The sequence below is a fragment of the Crassostrea angulata genome, chromosome 3 (genome assembly GCF_025612915.1).
Source record: "Crassostrea angulata isolate pt1a10 chromosome 3, ASM2561291v2, whole genome shotgun sequence".
Lineage (NCBI taxonomy): Eukaryota > Metazoa > Mollusca > Bivalvia > Ostreida > Ostreidae > Magallana > Magallana angulata.
In genome coordinates, this window is record NC_069113.1 from 53826931 (window position 1) to 53846693 (window position 19763).

The window sequence follows — 19763 nt, forward strand, 5'->3', positions numbered from 1 at the left end:
CATAAAGATTTACTTTTTATATGTTATTAACAATATCAGAAGTACACATTATAGTAACAAGAAACGTGATACGTTATGCATACTTGTAACCTAAAAGTACATACAAGTACCGTTCACGTATGCATGGGTAGGTGCAAAGTACTTGTACATGCATGTTTCAAGTATTTAACCTCTCTATTGTTGCCTTGTGTACAGAGAAAGAGACACTTGTAATGTTTATAACAGATGCCAGACAACAAATATGCTATAAGGTACAGGTACAGGAGTTGCTGTTGAAATTGGGAGACTAAGCCATGTGTTGGGGATATTTCAGAAATTATGAGAGAACAGGGGTTCACATATTCGGTAATTGGTCTGTCCATTCAAAGGGGAATCAAAATTGTTAATGAGATAAACGATCACTTCCTTTTTAAAATGGATTTAAAGAATAAAAGGCTGTCGAAGTAGTGCATGTCCTCCAAAAAACAACTTCACTAGAATTGTCAATACTTGGGTTCCTTTTATAGTGCTATGTTTTAATTGGGATCTTAACCGCTAGAATTAGAATGGCTCAAAAAAGGTGTTGTGAGTTCTACACAGAAATATTCATGATATTTTTTAATATCTACAGTGCTACTGTGATATTACTATGCAATGGTCAAAATGAATACCCTACATAGCGTAATTTTTTAATTTAATTGGTGCAATCCCCAGTCCGAGTTCGTAGATACAGCAATCGTTGAGAACGACAGTATAAATCAGATCAGCAATGTGGCCCATGGGCCTCTAATACCCATAAAAGAAAGCTCAAGATTTCTAGAACGGATTTTATTCGATCCCCGTTCTGTTGACACATGACATCAATATCAATGAAAGTAACTTAAGCATGTCTGACTTTGAATTGTGGAGAGGAATTATATAGGTTGTGCAATCCTTTGTGTTACTTTGATAATAAAATATTGTTTAAAATAAATGGACATCACTATAGTATCTTGGCACAAGCTGTCCAAAAATAAAACAGTTCACAAAATAAATAGTTCACAGCTGAACGAAATCAATTCAGAATGAAAATTAATATAGTTCACAATTAAAATAAATCAGTTCATAGTTGAATTAATGGTAAACAATTTAAATAAATAGTTCGCAATTACAGCAACAAGTTCAGAACAGGCTGAGTCTGTCGATGTTCCGGGTGTTGGGCTGATCGAAGCGGACCCAGGAGATGTCCTCGGACCTCCACTCGGGGTTGATGAAGTGTCGGCTGACCCTCTCCCTCTCCTTCAAGGAGCGTGGCCGGGGGGAGTGACTGGTGTAGAAGAAGGGCTGGGTATCCACGTTAGAGCTGGCGGACAGTTGACGGACGGGGGCCGGCGGGACATGAACACGGCGGCAGTACGGCAGGCGGTCCTGGTACACGGCGTTTCTGGAGAGAACAGAATAGGTCTATATTAAAGCGTGGCAATTTATCTTAACTGTATACCGAATTAACATGAAAAATCACTGATTATTTGAAGGTATCTTCACTAAATTACTACATACAAATCTAATTGAGTAAAAAGGGTATATATATATTTTCTTTGCGGAATTAATCTTGCGTGGGTTTCTAGACGTTCATTTCAGAAGGTCAAGCAAACACCCATACAGGCAGGTAGCATTGTTTTTGAAAGTGGGTGAAGGGGGGGGGGGGGGGTGGCTCATCCGAGAAATCGTGACAAGCAGAAACTTAAAATAGGGTGGTGTGGATGCAGTACCTATAACTTCAATTTAACCGTTAATTTCACTCCATTTCTTTTTTAAGGTCCAAAAAAGTGTAGGGGGGGGGACTCCGCCATCCAATTTTTTGTGTTAAAATTTAGAAAAATGTCTGCTGCGAAAAAAGTGCCCCCCCTCCCCCCGTGCCCCCCCCCCCCCCCCCCGATGCTACGTGCCTGCAATACCAGTAAAATTAAAAGAATTCTATGTAATCCAGAATATTTTGCTATAAAGACTGTTAGTTTGTGCAACAGTTGTATTCGATTTCACAGAAATCGTTGACACCGCCAATTATAAGCAATATATCGAAAATTTAAACTATTGTAATTATTATTATTAGAATGTATATGACCCCAAAATGACGTTAAAATTAGAACCTTTTAACAATCTCGTTTTTCCACTTGTGTTCGAAATCTTTCCTCCATTTATGCTTTTTCTCTTGTTCCTCCTCACTCATCCAATTCCGTAAGGACGCATGCGCACTACACGTGTCCCTGTTCTGGAGGTTTCTCCGTATGATGTGGAGAGGTAGGCGGTGGGGTGAGACCGTCTTTCCCATGTCAGGCCGGGGGGCCGAGTGGAGCCAACGCTCACGTAATGCTGACGTCACTAAAATAAAGCACCTGTATTAATAGTTAGTTTTGTCACTATGATTTCGATGATAAACTAATAGGATGGAATGAAAACTAAAAGTATATTTACATATCGGGTTAGTTATTAAAACATAGGTTGACCAAGATCATTTGTACAGGTATAAATAAGGATCCCCTTGTACGTACTAAGTCGAACAAGGTGTACTTTAGTATGCACTGTAAGCATCAATGTATGTCAAATATTTTCTATTCATTATACTTATGTAGGGTAGGTGTTCAGTGGGTTTTTAAGTTGATTGAATAGGTAACTAGTTGTACAAAAGAAATAATGTACACATATTGAGATCTGCTGTAAAGAGCAGCAATCTATTGAATAGAACATCAATCTATTGTATAGAGCAGCAATCCATTGTATAGAGCAGCAATCTATTGTATAGAGCAGCAATCCATTGTATAGAGCAGCAATCTATTGTATAGAGCAGCCATCTATTGTATAGAGCAGCCATCTATTGAATAGAACATCAATCCATTGTATAGAGAAGCAATCTATTGTATAGAGAAGCAATCTATTGAATAGAGCAGCAATCTATTGTATAGAGAAGCAATCTATTGAATAAAGCAGCAATCTATTGTATAGAGCAGCCATCTATTGTATAGAGCAGCCATCTATTGAATAGAACATCAATCCATTGTATAGAGAAGCAATCTATTGAATAGAACATCAATCCATTGTATAGAGAAGCAATCTATTGTATAGAGCAGCAATCCATTGTATAGAGCAGCAATCTATTGTATAGAGCAGCAATCCATTGTATAGAGCAGCCATCTATTGAATAGAGCAGCCATCTATTGAATAGAGCAGCAATCTATTGAATAGAACATCAATCCATTGTATAGAGAAGCAATCTATTGAATAAAGCAGCAATCCATTGTATAGAGAAGCAATCTATTGTATAGAGCAGCCATCTATTGTATAGAGCAGCCATCTATTGTATAGAGCAGCAATCTATTGTATAGAGCAGCCATCTATTGTATAGAGCAGCCATCTATTGTATAGAGCAGCAATCTATTGTATAGAGCAGCAATCTCTTGTATAGAGCAGCCATCTATTGTATAGAGCAGCAATCTATTGAATAGAACATCAATCCATTGTATAGAGAAGCAATCTATTGAATAGAGCAGCAATCTAGTGTATAGAGAAGCAATCTATTGAATAGAGCAGCAATCCATTGTATAGAGAAGCAATCTATTGAATAGAGCAGCAATCCATTGTATAGAGAAGCAATCTATTGAATAGAGCAGCAATCTAGTGTATAGAGAAGCAATCTATTGAATAGAGCAGCAATCCATTGTATAGAGAAGCAATCTATTGAATAGAGCAGCAATCTATTGTATAGAGAAGCAATCTATTGAATAGAACATCAATCCATTGTATAGAGAAGCAATCTATTGAATAGAGCAGCAATCTAGTGTATAGAGAAGCAATCTATTGAATAGAGCAGCAATCCATTGTATAGAGAAGCAATCTATTGAATAGAGCAGCAATCCATTGTATAGAGAAGCAATCTATTGAATAGAGCAGCAATCCATTGTATAGAGAAGCAATCTATTGAATAGAGCAGCAATCTATTGTATAGAGCAGCCATCTATTGAATAGAGCAGCAATCCATTGTATAGAGAAGCAATCTATTGTATAGAGCAGCCATCTATTGAATAGAGCAGCAATCCATTGTATAGAGAAGCAATCTATTGTATAGAGCAGCAATCCATTGTATAGAGCAGCAATCTATTGAATAGAGCAGCAATCTATTGAATAGAACATCAATCCATTGTATAGAGAAGCAATCTATTGAATAGAGCAGCCATCTATTGAATAGAGCAGCAATCTATTGAATAGAACATCAATCCATTGTATAGAGAAGCAATTTATTGAATAGAGCAGCAATCCATTGTATAGAGAAGCAATCTATTGAATAGAGCAGCAATCTATTGTATAGAGCAGCCATCTATTGAATAGAGCAGCAATCTATTGTATAGAGCAGCCATCTATTGAATAGAGCAGCAATCCATTGTATAGAGAAGCAATCTATTGTATAGAGCAGCAATCTATTGAATAGAGCAGCCATCTATTGAATAGAACATCAATCCATTGTATAGAGAAGCAATCTATTGAATAGAGCAGCAATCTAGTGTATAGAGAAGCAATCTATTGAATAAAGCAGCAATCCATTGTATAGAACAGCAATCTATTGAATAGAGCAGCAATCTATTGTATAGAGCAGCCATCTATTGTATAGAGCAGCCATCTATTGAATAGAACATCAATCCATTGTATAGAGCAGCAATCTATTGTATAGAGCAGCCATCTATTGTATAGAGCAGCCATCTATTGAATAGAGCAGCAATCTATTGTATAGAGCAGCCATCTATTGAATAGAGCAGCAATCTATTGTATAGAGCAGCAATCTATTGTATAGAGCAGCCATCTATTGTATAGAGCAGCAATCTATTGAATAGAACATCAATCCATTGTATAGAGAAGCAATCTATTGAATAGAGCAGCAATCTAGTGTATAGAGAAGCAATCTATTGAATAGAGCAGCAATCCATTGTATAGAGAAGCAATCTATTGAATAGAGCAGCAATCCATTGTATAGAGAAGCAATCTATTGAATAGAGCAGCAATCTATTGTATAGAGCAGCCATCTATTGAATAGAGCAGCAATCTATTGAATATAACATCAATCCATTGTATAGAGAAGCAATCTATTGAATAGAGCAGCAATCCATTGTATAGGGAAGGAATCTATTGAATAGAGCAGCAATCTATTGTATAGAGCAGCCATCTATTGAATAGAGCAGCAATCTATTGTATAGAGCAGCCATCTATTGAATAGAGCAGCAATCCATTGTATAGAGAAGCAATCTATTGTATAGAGCAGCAATCCATTGTATAGAGCAGCAATCTATTGAATAGAGCAGCAATCTATTGAATAGAACATCAATCCACTGTATAGAGAAGCAATCTATTGAATAGAGCAGCAATCTAGTGTATAGAGAAGCAATCTATTGAATAGAGCAGCAATCCATTGTATAGAGAAGCAATCTATTGAATAGAGCAGCAATCTATTGTATAGAGCAGCCATCTATTGAATAGAGCAGCAATCTATTGTATAGAGCAGCCATCTATTGAATAGAGCAGCAATCCATTGTATAGAGAAGCAATCTATTGTATAGAGCAGCAATCCATTGTATAGAGCAGCAATCTATTGAATAGAGCAGCAATCTATTGTATAGAGCAGCAATCTATTGTATAGAGCAGCCATCTATTGAATAGAGCAGCAATCCATTGTATAGAGAAGCAATCTATTGTATAGAGCAGCAATCCATTGTATAGAGCAGCCATCTATTGAATAGAGCAGCAATCCATTGTATAGAGCAGCAATCTATTGAATAGAGCAGCAATCCATTGTATAGAGAAGCAATCTATTGTATAGAGCAGCCATCTATTGAATAGAGCAGCAATCCATTGTATAGAGCAGCAATCTATTGTATAGAGCAGCCATCTATTGAATAGAGCAGCAATCTATTGTATAGAGAATCAATCTATTGAATAGAGCAGCAATCCATTGTATAGAGCAGCAATCTATTGAATAGAGCAGCAATCCATTGAATAGAGCAGCAATCCATTGTATAGAGAAGCAATCTATTGTATAGAACATCAATCTATTGTATAGAGCAGCAATCTATTGAATAGAACATCAATCCATTGTATAGAGAAGCAATCTATTGAATAGAGCAGCAATCCATTGTATAGAGCAGCAATCTATTGAATAGAGCAGCAATCTATTGTATAGAGCAGCAATCTATTGTATAGAGCAGCAGGGGCTGTAAACAGTTGTCTGGTACAGAGAGACCAGAATTGCGGCACGATATCCCTAGTATATCATCCAGTATCAACTTCTGGTGTACCGTATCTGGGTTTGTCGGTACTCTGTAAGCATATATTACTGTTTTTAAGTTTCAAGTCTGTACAATTATTTATAAGTACATACAGTTTTGACTTTGTGGCAACGGTAATTAACAAATAAGCATGCAAGCAATACATATACCGCGTCGATATTTTGTAAGCATACTGTAATACATTTGCCAGTACATCCTAAGCATACATTTGTCATTACATCTTAAGTATACATTTGTCATTACATCCTAAGCATACATTTGTCGTTACATCCTAGGCATACATTTGTCATTATATCCTAGGCATACATTTGTCGTTACATCCTAAGCATACATTCGCCAGAGCATCCTAGGCATACATCTGTCATTACATCCTAAGCATATACATGTATACATTTGTCCTTACATCCTAAGCATACATTCGCCAGAACATCCTAGGCATACATCCATCATTACATCCTAATCATACATTTGTCGTTACATCCTAGGCATACATTTACCAGTACCTCCTTAGCATACCTTTATCATTACATTCTAAGCATACATGTCATTACATCAAAGTATACATTTGTCGTTACATCCTAGGCATACATCTGTCAGTACATCCTAAGTATACATTTGTCGTTACATCCTAAGCATACATTTGTCGTTACATCCAAGGCATACATTTGTCAGTTCATTTTAAGCATACATTTTGTCAGTGCCTTGTAAGCATACATTTACCAGTATATATCGTAAAAGCATACAGTACATTTGTCAGTACATTGTAAGAACACATTTGTCAGGACCTTGTTAGCATACATTTGCTAGTACACATTGCAAGTATACATTTGCTAGGACACTGAATGCATACACCTGTCTGGACCTTGTACACATACATTTTAGTACATCTAAAGCATACATTTGTCAGAACATTTTAAGCATATATTTGTCAGGACTTGTAAGCATAGATTTGTCATGACCTTGTAATCATACATTTGTTAGGATCTTGTTCGTATACATTTTTCAGTACATTGTAAGCATATATTTGTTAATACATTGTAAGCATACATTTGTAAGCATACATGTGTCAGGGTATTTTAGGTATACATTTAGCTTGACCTTGTAAGCATACTTTTTAACATGTCTTTGTCGATTCTTTGCAAGCATACCGTGTACAATGTCAGTACTTTGTAAGTATACATTTGTAATTACTTAGTTAGCATGTACTTGCTGTCAAGGTTCTGTACTTTGTAGTAGACAATGATTTGTCAGTAATATGTAAGTGTATCGGTGTACATACTGTGCCTGAGTCTGTCGTTAGGGCGGTAAGACTTGGTCAGGAACTCCTCGTGATTAGCTTGTCGTATTTTCTCCAGTGAATCCTTGAAAAAAAGAAAAAAATCAAAGTACTGAAAGTACTTACAATATTGTCGATACTCCGGTGACATATTCCCCCGCTAATAACACGATGAAGCTTGGCTCACAGATGTCGGAGCGTCGACCAGAGTGCTATCACCCCCGGCTTATCGGCTCGGGGTTCGGCGGTTCTCTATGTAATCTCTGTTTTGATTGATGTTTTTTGTGTAGAAAAATCAATAGCGATCTGTCAATCGGAGGTATTGATAAGTCGTGAAAAATTAATACAAGGGAACCAACGTGAGAAAATCCTTGCAGTGACGGGCTCTGGTCTCGTAAAACGCGCACTTGTTGTGTGGGGAAAACAATGCACCAACAAATGTTTAACCTGCTCAGCTTTTGGGGGGACCTTTAAATACGAGCACGAGTACACATCAGTGCCGTTTGAAGCTTTTATAGTACGTTACTATCAACCCTTAATTAAATTGATTTTTAGAATGATAATGTAAATTAAAGTTACCTGAGCCATCTGAAGATTTATTCGTTTAAATGCCGTTATGTATACAAATAAACATGTAGATTACTTACCAGACGACCTGTATTCATGAAAAATACAAGTATGTAATTCAATTGTCGTATTATACTAGTATATGAGACGAACTAATTCTACGTTAGTACTGTTGAATTTAAAAGTACCGTTTTTTGCATGAACCGTTTTGCCAATACTTGAAATGAGATTCCATTTAATATTACATTTAAGTTGCACAATATCATGTAAGTTAATCTTTTTTCAAATGTGTACAATCACCCCCCCCCCCCTTACCACTGTAACCCACTGGTAGTTCGGGGGTGGTACCTGTAATAAGTATGTAGCTTAAAACACAAACAAGAATCGAAGGCATACGGAAATTATACGGTCCGACTCTTGGACTTGATAAAACACTTGCACCTCAACCCCCCTTCCCCCCCTCTATCCTCAAATGTTGTTTTAGTGCTGATACTTGTAATATTGTATTTGAAACAGGCACGTAGCATCGTTTTTGAAAGTGGGGGGGGGGGGGGCAGACTCATCCAAAAAATCTTGACAAACCAAAAAAGAAGGAAAAATTTAAAGTTTCCCAAAATCTTCAAATTCCTAAGGGGGGGGGGGGGGGGGGGCTGGCGTAGTATATAACTTCAATTTCGCTCCTCATTTCCTTATTCTCTTATCAATTTTTTACATACTTCCAAATAAGTGGGGGCCAACTCCATCATAATTCAAATTTTTATATGTAAATTTTAAAAAAAATTGTTGCTGCGACAAAAAGTGAGGCCCCCCCCCCCCCTCCCCCTGATGCTACGTGCCTGTGAAAAGGCGAATATAATCGTAGATTATGCAATTGCAAATCATAGACTTCAATGCATATATTGCCATCTACATTTCGCCGTGATCAGGCTCATGGTGATGTTTAACTGTTAACTTCTTAGGCTATATCATAGCTCGGGAAGATATATAATTTGTCATTCATATTTAAACATGTCAATACTGTTAAAGTTTGCAAATGCTTACACTGTATTTTTTAAAGATAAATAAACATTATCTGATATCAAAACGATACATATTATTACTAGTTAGCAGTTGCTACTTTTTATAATTTGTTCAGCAGTTTAGAAGAAGATTTTATAAATGCACATTTTACTTGCGCTTTTTAGACGGAATGGGTATTAAATGTTTTTGGCAGTCAATACTATAGAAATATACATACATAGCTATCTAAAGTTACGATCTATCGCGGTCTATGCAGTAATTCCATTGACTATTTTGTTGGTATGCCTTTAATCAACTTATTTATAAAAAAAATTGTGCATGTCTAGCATTTGGAATCACAGAGAGAGAGAGAGAGAGAGAGAGAGAGAGAGAGAGAGAGAGAGAGAGAATAAATTTGATTTTGATTTACCTTCAGTGAAAGTTTGTCCATTTTGAAAAGATCGATCTAAGAATAATTTTGTCAAGCACTGTCTTTAAACGACACTATTAATTTGCATTAAATCCTCATTAAGTGACAAATTCAGAGATAACGATTGCTTTTACTGGCGGAATCTTTCATTACTACCACTTTGTACCTGAGTATTCCAACCTTACCTCCACACTCATTGTTTAATGGAATCCAAATAACAACCAAAGGCACAAAAATTACTTTACTTCCATATTGTTCCCGGCGATAAATATTATTTCTCTATTCCGCTGCCATTGTTAATCAATTTGCCTTAAACTGATTTCATCTCCCTTTTCATTACACAGGTTTATAGTCAAGTTGGGGGGCGACGATCTACAAATGTTACTCGGTTTTTAAAACACAAAGAATATAACAATGGGTAATTGCACGCCTGGAATGGATCGGTTTAAATGCCTGTGCAGGGGATTCGTTCGGACTATGCAGAGTCTCTAATAGGCCTGATAATCTAATCCAGTACTGCGCCAGATTAATGCAGTGGTGGACACCGGTGCATTGTCTGTTGGGGATTTATACTTAGAGGATTAACGGTGAAATTAGGATTTTCCAAGGGCGTCATTCGATGCCAGAGACCTCCTGTTTGTCTGTCCGTCTGTCTGTCTGTCAAAGAGGAGGCTCACAGAATTCCGGGAGTGCGTTTTACAATTATCATGGGACAAAGTCGTAGATATTTACATTCTTTACACAAAATCTATTCAAATCTATTTTTACAACTATCATAATCCATATACATGTACTTTCAATATATTGCAATTGAATTAAAACAATTCTTAGTTTATGATAACAAGATAACAGGTAGCATTTATTAAGTTAGACTAGTCTAAAGCAATGCCTTCTTTCGTAAAATGCACTCTGGGGAAATAAATACTGAATAATCTGTACATAGTACATGAGGTACATTTCACTTTAGAATAGAATTACTAAAAAGCTACCTAAATAAAAAGGTATGTTTAGATTTAAAAACAATTCACAATAATTTTTAAAGTTAAAATATGGAAATATTTTTTATACTTACTAACCCTATTTTCATTTTATTTTTGGTATTATTTCTTATTTGTGGCATAAAATAAGAGTGTTTGTAGTTGATGTTTTTTTGTTGTTTTGGACCATTTTTTGTTTGTTAGTGAGGTATTCCATATCCACTGGGGAGTGACAGCATTTTAAAGTTACTTCTCTTAGAGTTACAAAACACAAAATTTGTAATGTACGTTGCATAACAGGTTTTAATAATTAGCATTTTTTTTGTTTTTGAAAATTAAAAACAAACTTAAAACCAAACAATTGCTGTATCAAATTACGAGACAGTGAGAGGAAAAACTGTTTGACTGCACAATGTTGAATAATGCTTGAAGCTATAAATGAGTTAAACAAGATATGTTAGGTGTAAAGGCAATACCGGTAAAATCCAGTTTACAGTTTACCTGTACAGGTGATATGTTACAGATCCACATATATACACAGATACCTGTTGTATAGCACTATCAAAACAAGGACACTCTAAATTCTAAAATATAGAGCAATCCTTCCAAGTTAAAAAAAAATCAAAATTAAAAAAGCAAACCCTGGAAAAGATTCATACAGATCTTCAACTTCTTTTTTGTAAACAAAAAAATCACAACCAAATCTAAAACTTGCCACCAAAAAAAAAATCCTTCAGATCTAGTTCCAACTCTATAATTTGCATAAATACAAGTCAAAGTTCATGTCAATAAATTATAAATTCTTGTTTGGCTCTATTTTTTATAAAAATACTAATAGCAAAGTACAAACATAAAAGATGATGAATACTTTGTAGAACTACACAAAATAACTTATTGTGTTATGCAGCAAGTATTAGTCAATTAGAGTACCTTAGGGCATCATGAATGAAAATATATTCACAGTCATATTTACAAAATCTGGTAAAAACATGGTTTGAAAATCTATCACAATTCTCCATCAATGTAAAATATCACAATTCATTGCTTAATAACAGTTATCCAAACAGCCTCATAATCACATTCCAAATGGAGAATTCACACAAAAAATATAGAAAAAGGAAACAACACACACATACACACACACTCAACATGTACCCATGCAATCCTATCGTACAGTGATGCTACACCTTCTGACTGTTGGCCATGTTTCCTCTTGTTCGGAGTTATCTTTCCCTGACAGTTTCATCTGTCACCAGGTGGTGTCTGGCTGTGTGGAATGGTTTAAGGTGGTGCTACAGTTCATCGACTCGTAAATTATGCATAGTGACCTAGTTTATCAAATTAAGTAAGTTTCTTTAAGGTTGATTTTAATGCACTTGGCCCCTTGGCAATGTTAATAACCCGTTTTGTTGAGATATCTCTCCGCCTCCAGAGCCTCAGGACAGTTCATTATGACCTTAGGGAGGAGACGGTCAATATACGACTTCATGTCCTTGTTTTCCTGACGTAGCGCTGAAAAAAAGGATTCATTCTGAAAACTTAAACAGCCTTTTTACATGAAAAGAACACTGGTTGCATCTTGGAAGTGATTTTTCAAAATTTTTTTACTTCTTAATGCGCACTCTAAATTTTTGTCATGTACTTTACAATTCTAGTTTCAGCTTCATTATCTAAAATATTACAACTTTTATGTATAACTTTTAGTTTCAGTTTCCCTATTTGACACATTATGACTGTTACCTATATTTTCTAGTTTCAGTTTCTCTATCTGACAGAGGAGGTGGTCCATGGAGGGTGGTGGTTCTGGACTGGGGGGTCCATGACTGTACTTTGAGAATGGGGATAGAATATTTCCATCACTGGCGCGCCGCTTGTATAAGTGGTTCTTTGGCTGTCCGTCTCCTTGAACATTCTCAGTGCTCTCGGCCCGGGGCAAAATAATCTATCAGGTCAGAAATCCAAAATATTATAATACCTGTTATGCTTCAAAGATAAAAATTTATTTATTTCTGATTATATTATATCAAGAATGTAATGAGATTTTCTATGTTTTAAATGTGTATAGAAGTCTCCTATGGAAATAAAGTGGCAAATAGGAAAACTGTTGTAAGTAAGAACTCAAAGCTTTCTTTTTTTTAATTTTGCACTCACGAAAAATTATATATTTCTGTTTTTTCTTCCTAAAAACAAATTATACGGAGAGTTTTACATGGTAGCAAAATTTTAATAAGTTTGTTTTGACTAATTGAATGATAAATGGAATGATATTGAGGATCATATACAAATTATAATTACAAGTATTTAACATGCATTTAAAAGTATTAAAAGAACATAAAAGTGCTTAAATTATTTTAAAATGAAGAAAACATTATTCAGCTGGTAGTGTGAAACATGCTATAACCCAAGTTGATGAATTTAAAATCATTGTTCTAATCATGCAATTCCCTTAGTCACAGGTACTGCACTCTTAGCCTGGTCAAACTTACAGACCATGTAAGAAATGGTGTATAGTGATCTTATTATCAGAGAAGTAAGAAAGTCAACCATAGATTTGTTATTTTTAAATTTGTTTCACTGTGCTTCTTAAAAAAAAATCATGTTCTTTTGATCTGCTCCCTTAGATTGCTTGAACAAAATATATCAACTGAGTTTATAATGCATAGATAGTGTTAACAGATTGGGAAGAGAGGAGGGTAGAAGGAAGCGTTGTTTAATAAGGGACAAATTTTAAGACAGGTATTGTAGTGTCTCACCTTTATCCTACAGGAATGTGATTTCTAATACACACACAACAACACATCATCAAACAGTCTAACTTAACATTACAGTAAACAGTGCAGAGTCTGCTATAACACACAAAACAGTACGGGTGTGTTTAAATGTGATACCTGTACTGTCTTCTTGGGTGTCTGGGGGGATGGGGGCAAACTGTCGCTGGCCGATCGCCGTCCGTCCGTCTGATCATCCTTGGGGTAGCTGACCTCTCCCTCTGGGGGAAGTTCCTCCACATAGCTGTAGGCCTGTCTTAGGCGACCAATGCCGCCAGATTCCGTCTTTATCTCCACGTTTCCGATTCCTGCCAGAGATGGTTTGGTCGTACAGTAGATTCTATTGGAGGATTCCCATACCACAGAGTTGACACATTCACACTCACAAATAGTCAAGTCCACAATGTCTGCCTTACTCATGCCTAAGTTTCTGCCTTCAATGGTCACCTTGGTGCCTCCTTCTATCAGACCACATGACGGGGTAACCGAGGTGATCACTGGGCTCTTCACCTGTTTATCATTCTCCTCATTCTGATGGAATTTCTCAAAGCTAAAAATATCCTGGATGGACCGGGAGAATTTGTTGTGGAGGGTGGATAACTTGGACCCTCCCCCCTGTTTGCTCTCTTTGCCGTTCTTGAGGTTGATGATAGAGGAACTGTCAATGCTGAACCTCCTTTTGAAGATGTTTGTCGGGAGACTGTTGGGACTCCCTGTTTTGATGATCGGGGTATGCGCCTGCCTATACTGGGATACATGGCACCTATAGATGAGTTCTCCCTTGGGGTTGGGGCACTTTTTGTGGGGCTGTAGGGACACTATGGTGGTGTACCCAGGTGGTCCTGAGAGACTGGTGACAGGTATATTCACCTGACCAAGGATGTCTTCTTTCTCTGTCACTTTGAAAAAGACCTGGTCCAGGGGGTTGGTAACTTGTCTATGAATAAAACAATACTGACTTTGAAAAAAAAAACAAAACCCAATTTAGTTTATAATAAATATGCGGGTACGTAGTACGTTGACTATTATGAAAAATGCTATTTTCTCAACTTAGTTAAGGTCCTACAAGATAATCAATGAATATTTTATTAACAAAATATGTTAATGACACAGGTCAACATATCTATTTGAGATTGACAACATTTCAACAATAAAAAATGCTGTATGATGCCAAGATTTTCAATCTTTCGACAATAAAACATGCTGTTTGATGCTGTTTTTAGATTGAGATTCTTTTTTTCTCTCCATCCATTTATCATCTGGATAACAATACTTACATGGTGGATTCCTCGTTCCATTCTGGATTTCCATCTGGATCCTTTACCACTGTTGTTCTGTATTTCTTAGAGCCAACCCCAAAAAGTACAGAGAATTTACATTTTCCTGCAAGAAATTAAAGGAATCCACTCTAAATATTTGAGTTGAATCTAAAAAATGTCAAGGATGTTAGCTCCTTTACGTTTATCAATCTACTGTACTATCTTTTTACAACTTTTTTAATAAGCCTAACAGGAAATTTAAAATGGTTGCTTAATATCACCATTAGAGAGAGAGATCGCAGAGAGAGAGAGAGAGAGGGAGAGAGAGAGAGAAAGAGAGAGAGATCTTACCTTGTCTCTTGCTCTGTAAGCCTTTAGCACTAACAACTGTAATATAAACAGAAAAGCTCTGATTTTTTTCATATCTCATTGTTTTCTATCATCTACTTAAATTACTTACCGGTAACAAGTCCACAAAACTGCACAGAAAAAGCTAGATCAGATATCACCCATCTCCTTAAGAAGAAGGATGGGGTCCTAAGGTCAATCAGATAATTGACAGCCTCTCTGTGAGGTGTACAGAGCTCTGGTACTCGTTAGAAGGGTCAGACCTGCTAAACTGGCTCAAGCTAACCGTGGGCTTGTTTTGTTGTACAGGAATAGGAGATCTTACATGTAACATTGACATCCTTAAGATACTGTAAATTACGTGCTACAAACTGGGAGTGGTCAATCAATTACACGACTAATTAAGTTAATCAGCATAAATATGTGATTATGTGGAGAGAGACACTGGACTTTGACGGTTTAAAAATGATTATTGATGATGTGGTTATTCACTTGGTTCAATAAAACATCTTGTCAACAATCGGAAAATAAAGTTTAGTTCCCTGTTTGTTTATACAATATACTGCTAATTTACATCAACATGTGACCAGTACTTATTCACTTTGCATTTTTTATTGTCATTTAAGGTGTAAAAACTTCTGCAGGGAAAACTGAAAGGTCAGGCATGTATTTTGTGGAGAGATTAGGAGAGAGCTGGTGTGTGCCTGATGGTTACATACATGTAATGGCGTGAATGGCCCGGGGCCGCCCACCTAATATTCTCACGTCTGACACATTCAATAATCTACTCATTTGTTCAGGATTTCTACCTTCTGAATCCCGAGGTCTTGAATGGATCAGAAAACAAATCACTTGGTGACAAGTTAGTCCTTGACAAAAGCACTGCAACCTTACAAATCACCATCAACTCATGCAGGTGTTTGATTATAACTACCCCATTGTCATTAATGATAGACATGCATGTTTTAATCAACATATGTAATTATGAAATGTTACAAACTTGAGAAGCACCAATACAACAGAATTGTGGAAGAAATAATTCATTTTACTAATAAAACATGAACAAAGTTTCAGGGTATGTCTGACTTGGTACTTATAATTAATAAAGCTGATTTTCAATCACTGATTAAGAATGTTTTAATAACTAACCAAGCCCAAGGCTTGTACATGTACCTCAGTTTATTAGTAACTGCTACAATAGAAATTCTTCCTTGCACATAAATGAGTCATGTTTCAGTTGATATCGTTATACATGTACTGCATTTTTGTACATTAAAATTTTGTATGTTTTAACTTTTTTCCTGGATAAAACAAGATTGCTATAATGAAGTTAAATATATGGACTACTATATAATTGTATTTTCTTAAATGGAATCAAAATGTCCATGTAATATGTAACAAAAACACCACAGACATGACTGAATACAGGTAATGTGCATGCTAATTACATGTACCCGGTTCACTGAGTGACTACCTTAGTATGTACATGTGTATATTGTATGTACAGGTAAATTAGTTCTGGTCAATCCCAACCTCACCCCTTCTAAACAACTAATTTATGCAACATCAAAATAAGTCTCAAACCTTTGGTACAAAGGACACGTCCATTCTTCTTTAAACTAATCTCATTAAATACAGGTCCTAATACCTAGTACTAACTTTTTAGCCAGGCTCTGCTGAAAGCACTGCCAGAGTCCTTGCTATAGGCAGGCCAATCGCCAATGTTACTATAAATAGCACAAATAAACAAAAAACCAAACAGCGCCAAGGTAAAGCTTCCGCTATACCTAATAGTTACACAAAGAGCCACGTTTTGTCAAAAGTGTTGGCATTTTGTTTCTTTTTTTAAATTTCGAATGAATTGTCTCTCTTTTTTAGTTTTCTTAATAATAACGTGTTTTTAAAACATTACTATGCATTTTGGACACATACAATGCGCATGAATTTCCATGAACTACTTTGCTGCACGATGAAGAAACGGGGATTGAATATATATAATGCTTGTTGCAAAATTCAAGGCAGCAACTGTTGAGTTTTTTAACTTCTACTAGACAGACTTATTTTTTTGTTTATAGCCGCTTACAAAATTTGGTCGCTCTCTGATGCTTTGCCGACATTAAAAGCATGAGAGAGAGAGAGAGAGAGAGAGAGAGAGAGAGAGAGAGAGAGAGAGAGAGAGAGAGAGAGATATTTTCAGTCTTTACTACACAATATGCAGAAAGACACACCAAAAGAGCCCGGCTTTCAGTAATTCAGTACTTTGATTTAAGTTAGTTAAATAAATCTTTCAGTTTTACATAAAATATCTCCTGAATGTATGTACTCATGACACATCAATCATTATAATATATTCCAGGTATATGTAGACAAATGCAATTGATACATCTTATCTTCTACATACATCAATAGTATGTCAATATACTTAGATGTAAGACAATGGTTTATATAATTTCTAAGTATAAGTGCCTAAACCTCAATACACATGTACCAACTGGTTTACACAAGCTCATCAGTAAAGTTAACTTGCTTCATTACATAATTCCTCAGTGATAATTTTCTACCCCTCAGATTCAATATCACTGGAAGCATTTATATGATCATCATCAAATCTTTAATCATGATATAAAAAAATGGCCATCCTTGTTGAAATTCTCAATATGAGGTGTGTACTTACCAACAACAGTCACCTCTGCAGCATCGTTCATCCTCACTAAGTCCGTGCTACTCCTCAAACGCCTCGGTCAATCATAATTCTCCTCGATATCTGTTCACCTGTAATAGTTAATTAGTTATATATATAACTGTTAATCCAACAAGGTGTGGGATAGTTGGGTACTTACAACTTGACTTGTCTAATCATTGAAGTCACCACATTGACCTGAGTTAGCCTGGAGATCCCCAGCACTGCATTAATACTGACTACTGAGTGTATCAATCTTCCTCAATAACAACAATACAAACAACAGGACATATGTTTTTATCTAAAGACACCAAGTGACTTCTTTTTTTCTCTCATACTTCCTGAATGCAGATATTATTTGAACTGGGTATATATTTTCACCTGCATGAATAGATCAAAACCTTCCTTAAGAATTACTTATATCTACTTTACAGTCCATAAAAGATAAGCTCAGATGACACTAGGATGAAAGTGTAAACACCATCATACAAAAAGATACACAACTGATAAGGCCTGATAATCTAATTCAGTACTGCGCCGGATTAAATGCAGTGGTGCATGGACACCGGTGCATTGTCTGTTGGGAATTTATACTAAGAGGATTAACGGTGAAATTAGGATTTTCAAAGGGCGTCATTCGGTGCCAGAGACCTCCTGTTTGTCTGTCCGTCTGTCTGTCTGTCTGTCTGTCTAAGAGGAGGCTCACAGAAGTCGTAGATATTTACATTCTTTACACACAAAATCTATTTAAATCTATTTTCACAACTATTATAATCCATATACATGTACTTTCAATATATTGCAATTGAATTAAAACAATTATTAGTTTATGATAACAAGATACCAGGTGACATTAATTACGTTAATTAGACTAGTCTAAAGCAGTAACGTCTTCCGTAAAATGCAGTCCGGGGGAAAGTACTGAGTAATCTGTACATAGTACATGAGGTACATTTCACTTTAGAATAGAATTACTATAAGGCTAGCTAAATAAAAAGGTATGTTTAGATTTAAAAACAATTCACAACAATTTTTAAAGTTAAACTAGAAAACTGACCAGTCAGGAAGGGCCCTGCTATGACAATTAATATACAGAAGTGAAAAAAACTTTGAATTCCATCCTCTGTATATTAACAATGATGAAAAATAAATGCCCGGCACAAGATGTAAAGAACTGCAATATATAGGATCTCATGATTTGTAGTTGGATATGATTTTCATCCAACAATTAAAGTGTTAAACTGAGGGGTAAAGATATAAGGGTGCAGCTCATGGAATGAGAGTTTAATTTGATTACATTTAAAAAATAAAATATATGAAAATTATAAGTAACAACTGTATTTTTAAAATTTCAAGATAATTCCTGAATGTCCAAAAACTCTAAATAGTAACCTTGTATCTGCATAAAACAGGGATAACCTCATGTCTTATAAAAAAACCTAAATTAAATGTGTATTGAAAAAAGATTTAAACAGGTGTTTTATAAAATGCAAGCCTTCAGTGAATGCAAATACATTGTATCACCCAGGGTTGACCTCAACTTCAAAACAAACATCAGTTGCAGACAAAGGTGTTCATTAATCTTCATATGACAGATAGAGATAATCCTCTAAATTTTCTGCAGCAGGCAAGATAATTATTCCCAGGGGGTTAATTGTTCTGCTCTCTCATCCTTTTCTCCTAAATTTACAATAAGATTTTTTTTTTCAGAAATGACAGAATGGGGTTATTATCTGATTACCTGTTAAAATTAATAGCATTAAGGCAGAAAAAAATAAAATAAATAATTAAAAAATAAAATAGTGAAAAAGGATATCTTAATATATATCTTGATTTTAGAATTCAATAAAATTATCATAAATCATTGTGTACGGTATTTTAACCAAAATAACGTATGAATATTATATTTTAAATCCATATTTCAAAAGAATGTACACAATACTACACATCATTCAAAATTGACCTCAACTTCAAAACAAAGTTCATTTGCAGACACAGGCAGTGCAGTAATTAATCTCAGTGTGACAAATAAAGATAAAGCTTAGGAATTTCTTCCTGTGGAAGGTTAATTAATCCCAAAGGACAAATATTGCACAGCTTTCCTAGTATACAATGGTAACATTCTCAGCAGTTATCTCTCTTTGCCCATTCATTCTTATGCATAGTTAAGGA

At 35.6% G+C, this 19763-nt stretch overlaps 2 protein-coding genes across 5 annotated transcripts; both read right to left on the reverse strand.

The window, feature by feature from the left end:
• Window positions 1–792: 792 nt before the first annotated feature.
• Window positions 793–10001, reverse strand: LOC128175216 (uncharacterized). Of its 3 annotated transcripts, none has more exons than XM_052840671.1 (4): window positions 9745–10001; window positions 7567–7648; window positions 2109–2340; window positions 793–1402 (listed from the first exon to the last, which is right to left on the reverse strand). In XM_052840671.1, exons 1-4 carry the CDS (start codon window positions 9754–9756, stop codon window positions 1141–1143), a joined length of 588 nt encoding a protein of 195 aa, XP_052696631.1. In that variant the 5' UTR covers window positions 9757–10001; the 3' UTR covers window positions 793–1140. The 3 variants fall into 3 exon arrangements, with proteins under 3 accessions (XP_052696631.1, XP_052696629.1, XP_052696632.1); XM_052840669.1 differs by lacking the exon at window positions 9745–10001 and adding an exon at window positions 9560–9738; XM_052840672.1 differs by lacking the exons at window positions 7567–7648; window positions 9745–10001 and adding an exon at window positions 7690–8327.
• Window positions 10002–10431: 430 nt separating this feature from the next.
• On the reverse strand, window positions 10432–18724 carry LOC128175213 (uncharacterized). 2 transcript variants are annotated; one of them, XM_052840666.1, is made up of 8 exons: window positions 17790–18724; window positions 17586–17683; window positions 14915–14950; window positions 14582–14687; window positions 13425–14241; window positions 13290–13313; window positions 12277–12478; window positions 10432–12048 (listed from the first exon to the last, which is right to left on the reverse strand). In XM_052840666.1, the coding sequence occupies exons 2-8, from the start codon at window positions 17614–17616 to the stop codon at window positions 11930–11932; spliced, it is 1335 nt and encodes a 444-aa protein (XP_052696626.1). In that variant the 5' UTR covers window positions 17617–17683; window positions 17790–18724; the 3' UTR covers window positions 10432–11929. The 2 variants fall into 2 exon arrangements, with proteins under 2 accessions (XP_052696626.1, XP_052696625.1); XM_052840665.1 differs by having other exon boundaries at window positions 17752–18724.
• Window positions 18725–19763: the final 1039 nt, after the last annotated feature.

Coding starts and splice junctions, on each gene's coding strand:
- LOC128175216 (XM_052840669.1), bottom strand. CDS start 9,580: ATGGACAAACTTTCACTGAAG. Junction 7,649..9,559: donor TGGACAAACTTTCACTGAAG/GTAAATCAAAAT, acceptor CTTTTTTTCAAG/GATTCACTGGAGAAAATACG. Junction 2,341..7,566: donor TAACGACAGACTCAGGCACA/GTATGTACACCG, acceptor GCTTTATTTTAG/TGACGTCAGCATTACGTGAG.
- LOC128175213 (XM_052840666.1), bottom strand. CDS start 17,616: ATGAACGATGCTGCAGAGGTGACTGTTGTTG. Junction 14,688..14,914: donor CTTACAGAGCAAGAGACAAG/GTAAGATCTCTC, acceptor AATTTCTTGCAG/GAAAATGTAAATTCTCTGTA. Junction 12,049..12,276: donor ACTGAAACTAGAAAATATAG/GTAACAGTCATA, acceptor CCTTTTTTTCAG/CGCTACGTCAGGAAAACAAG.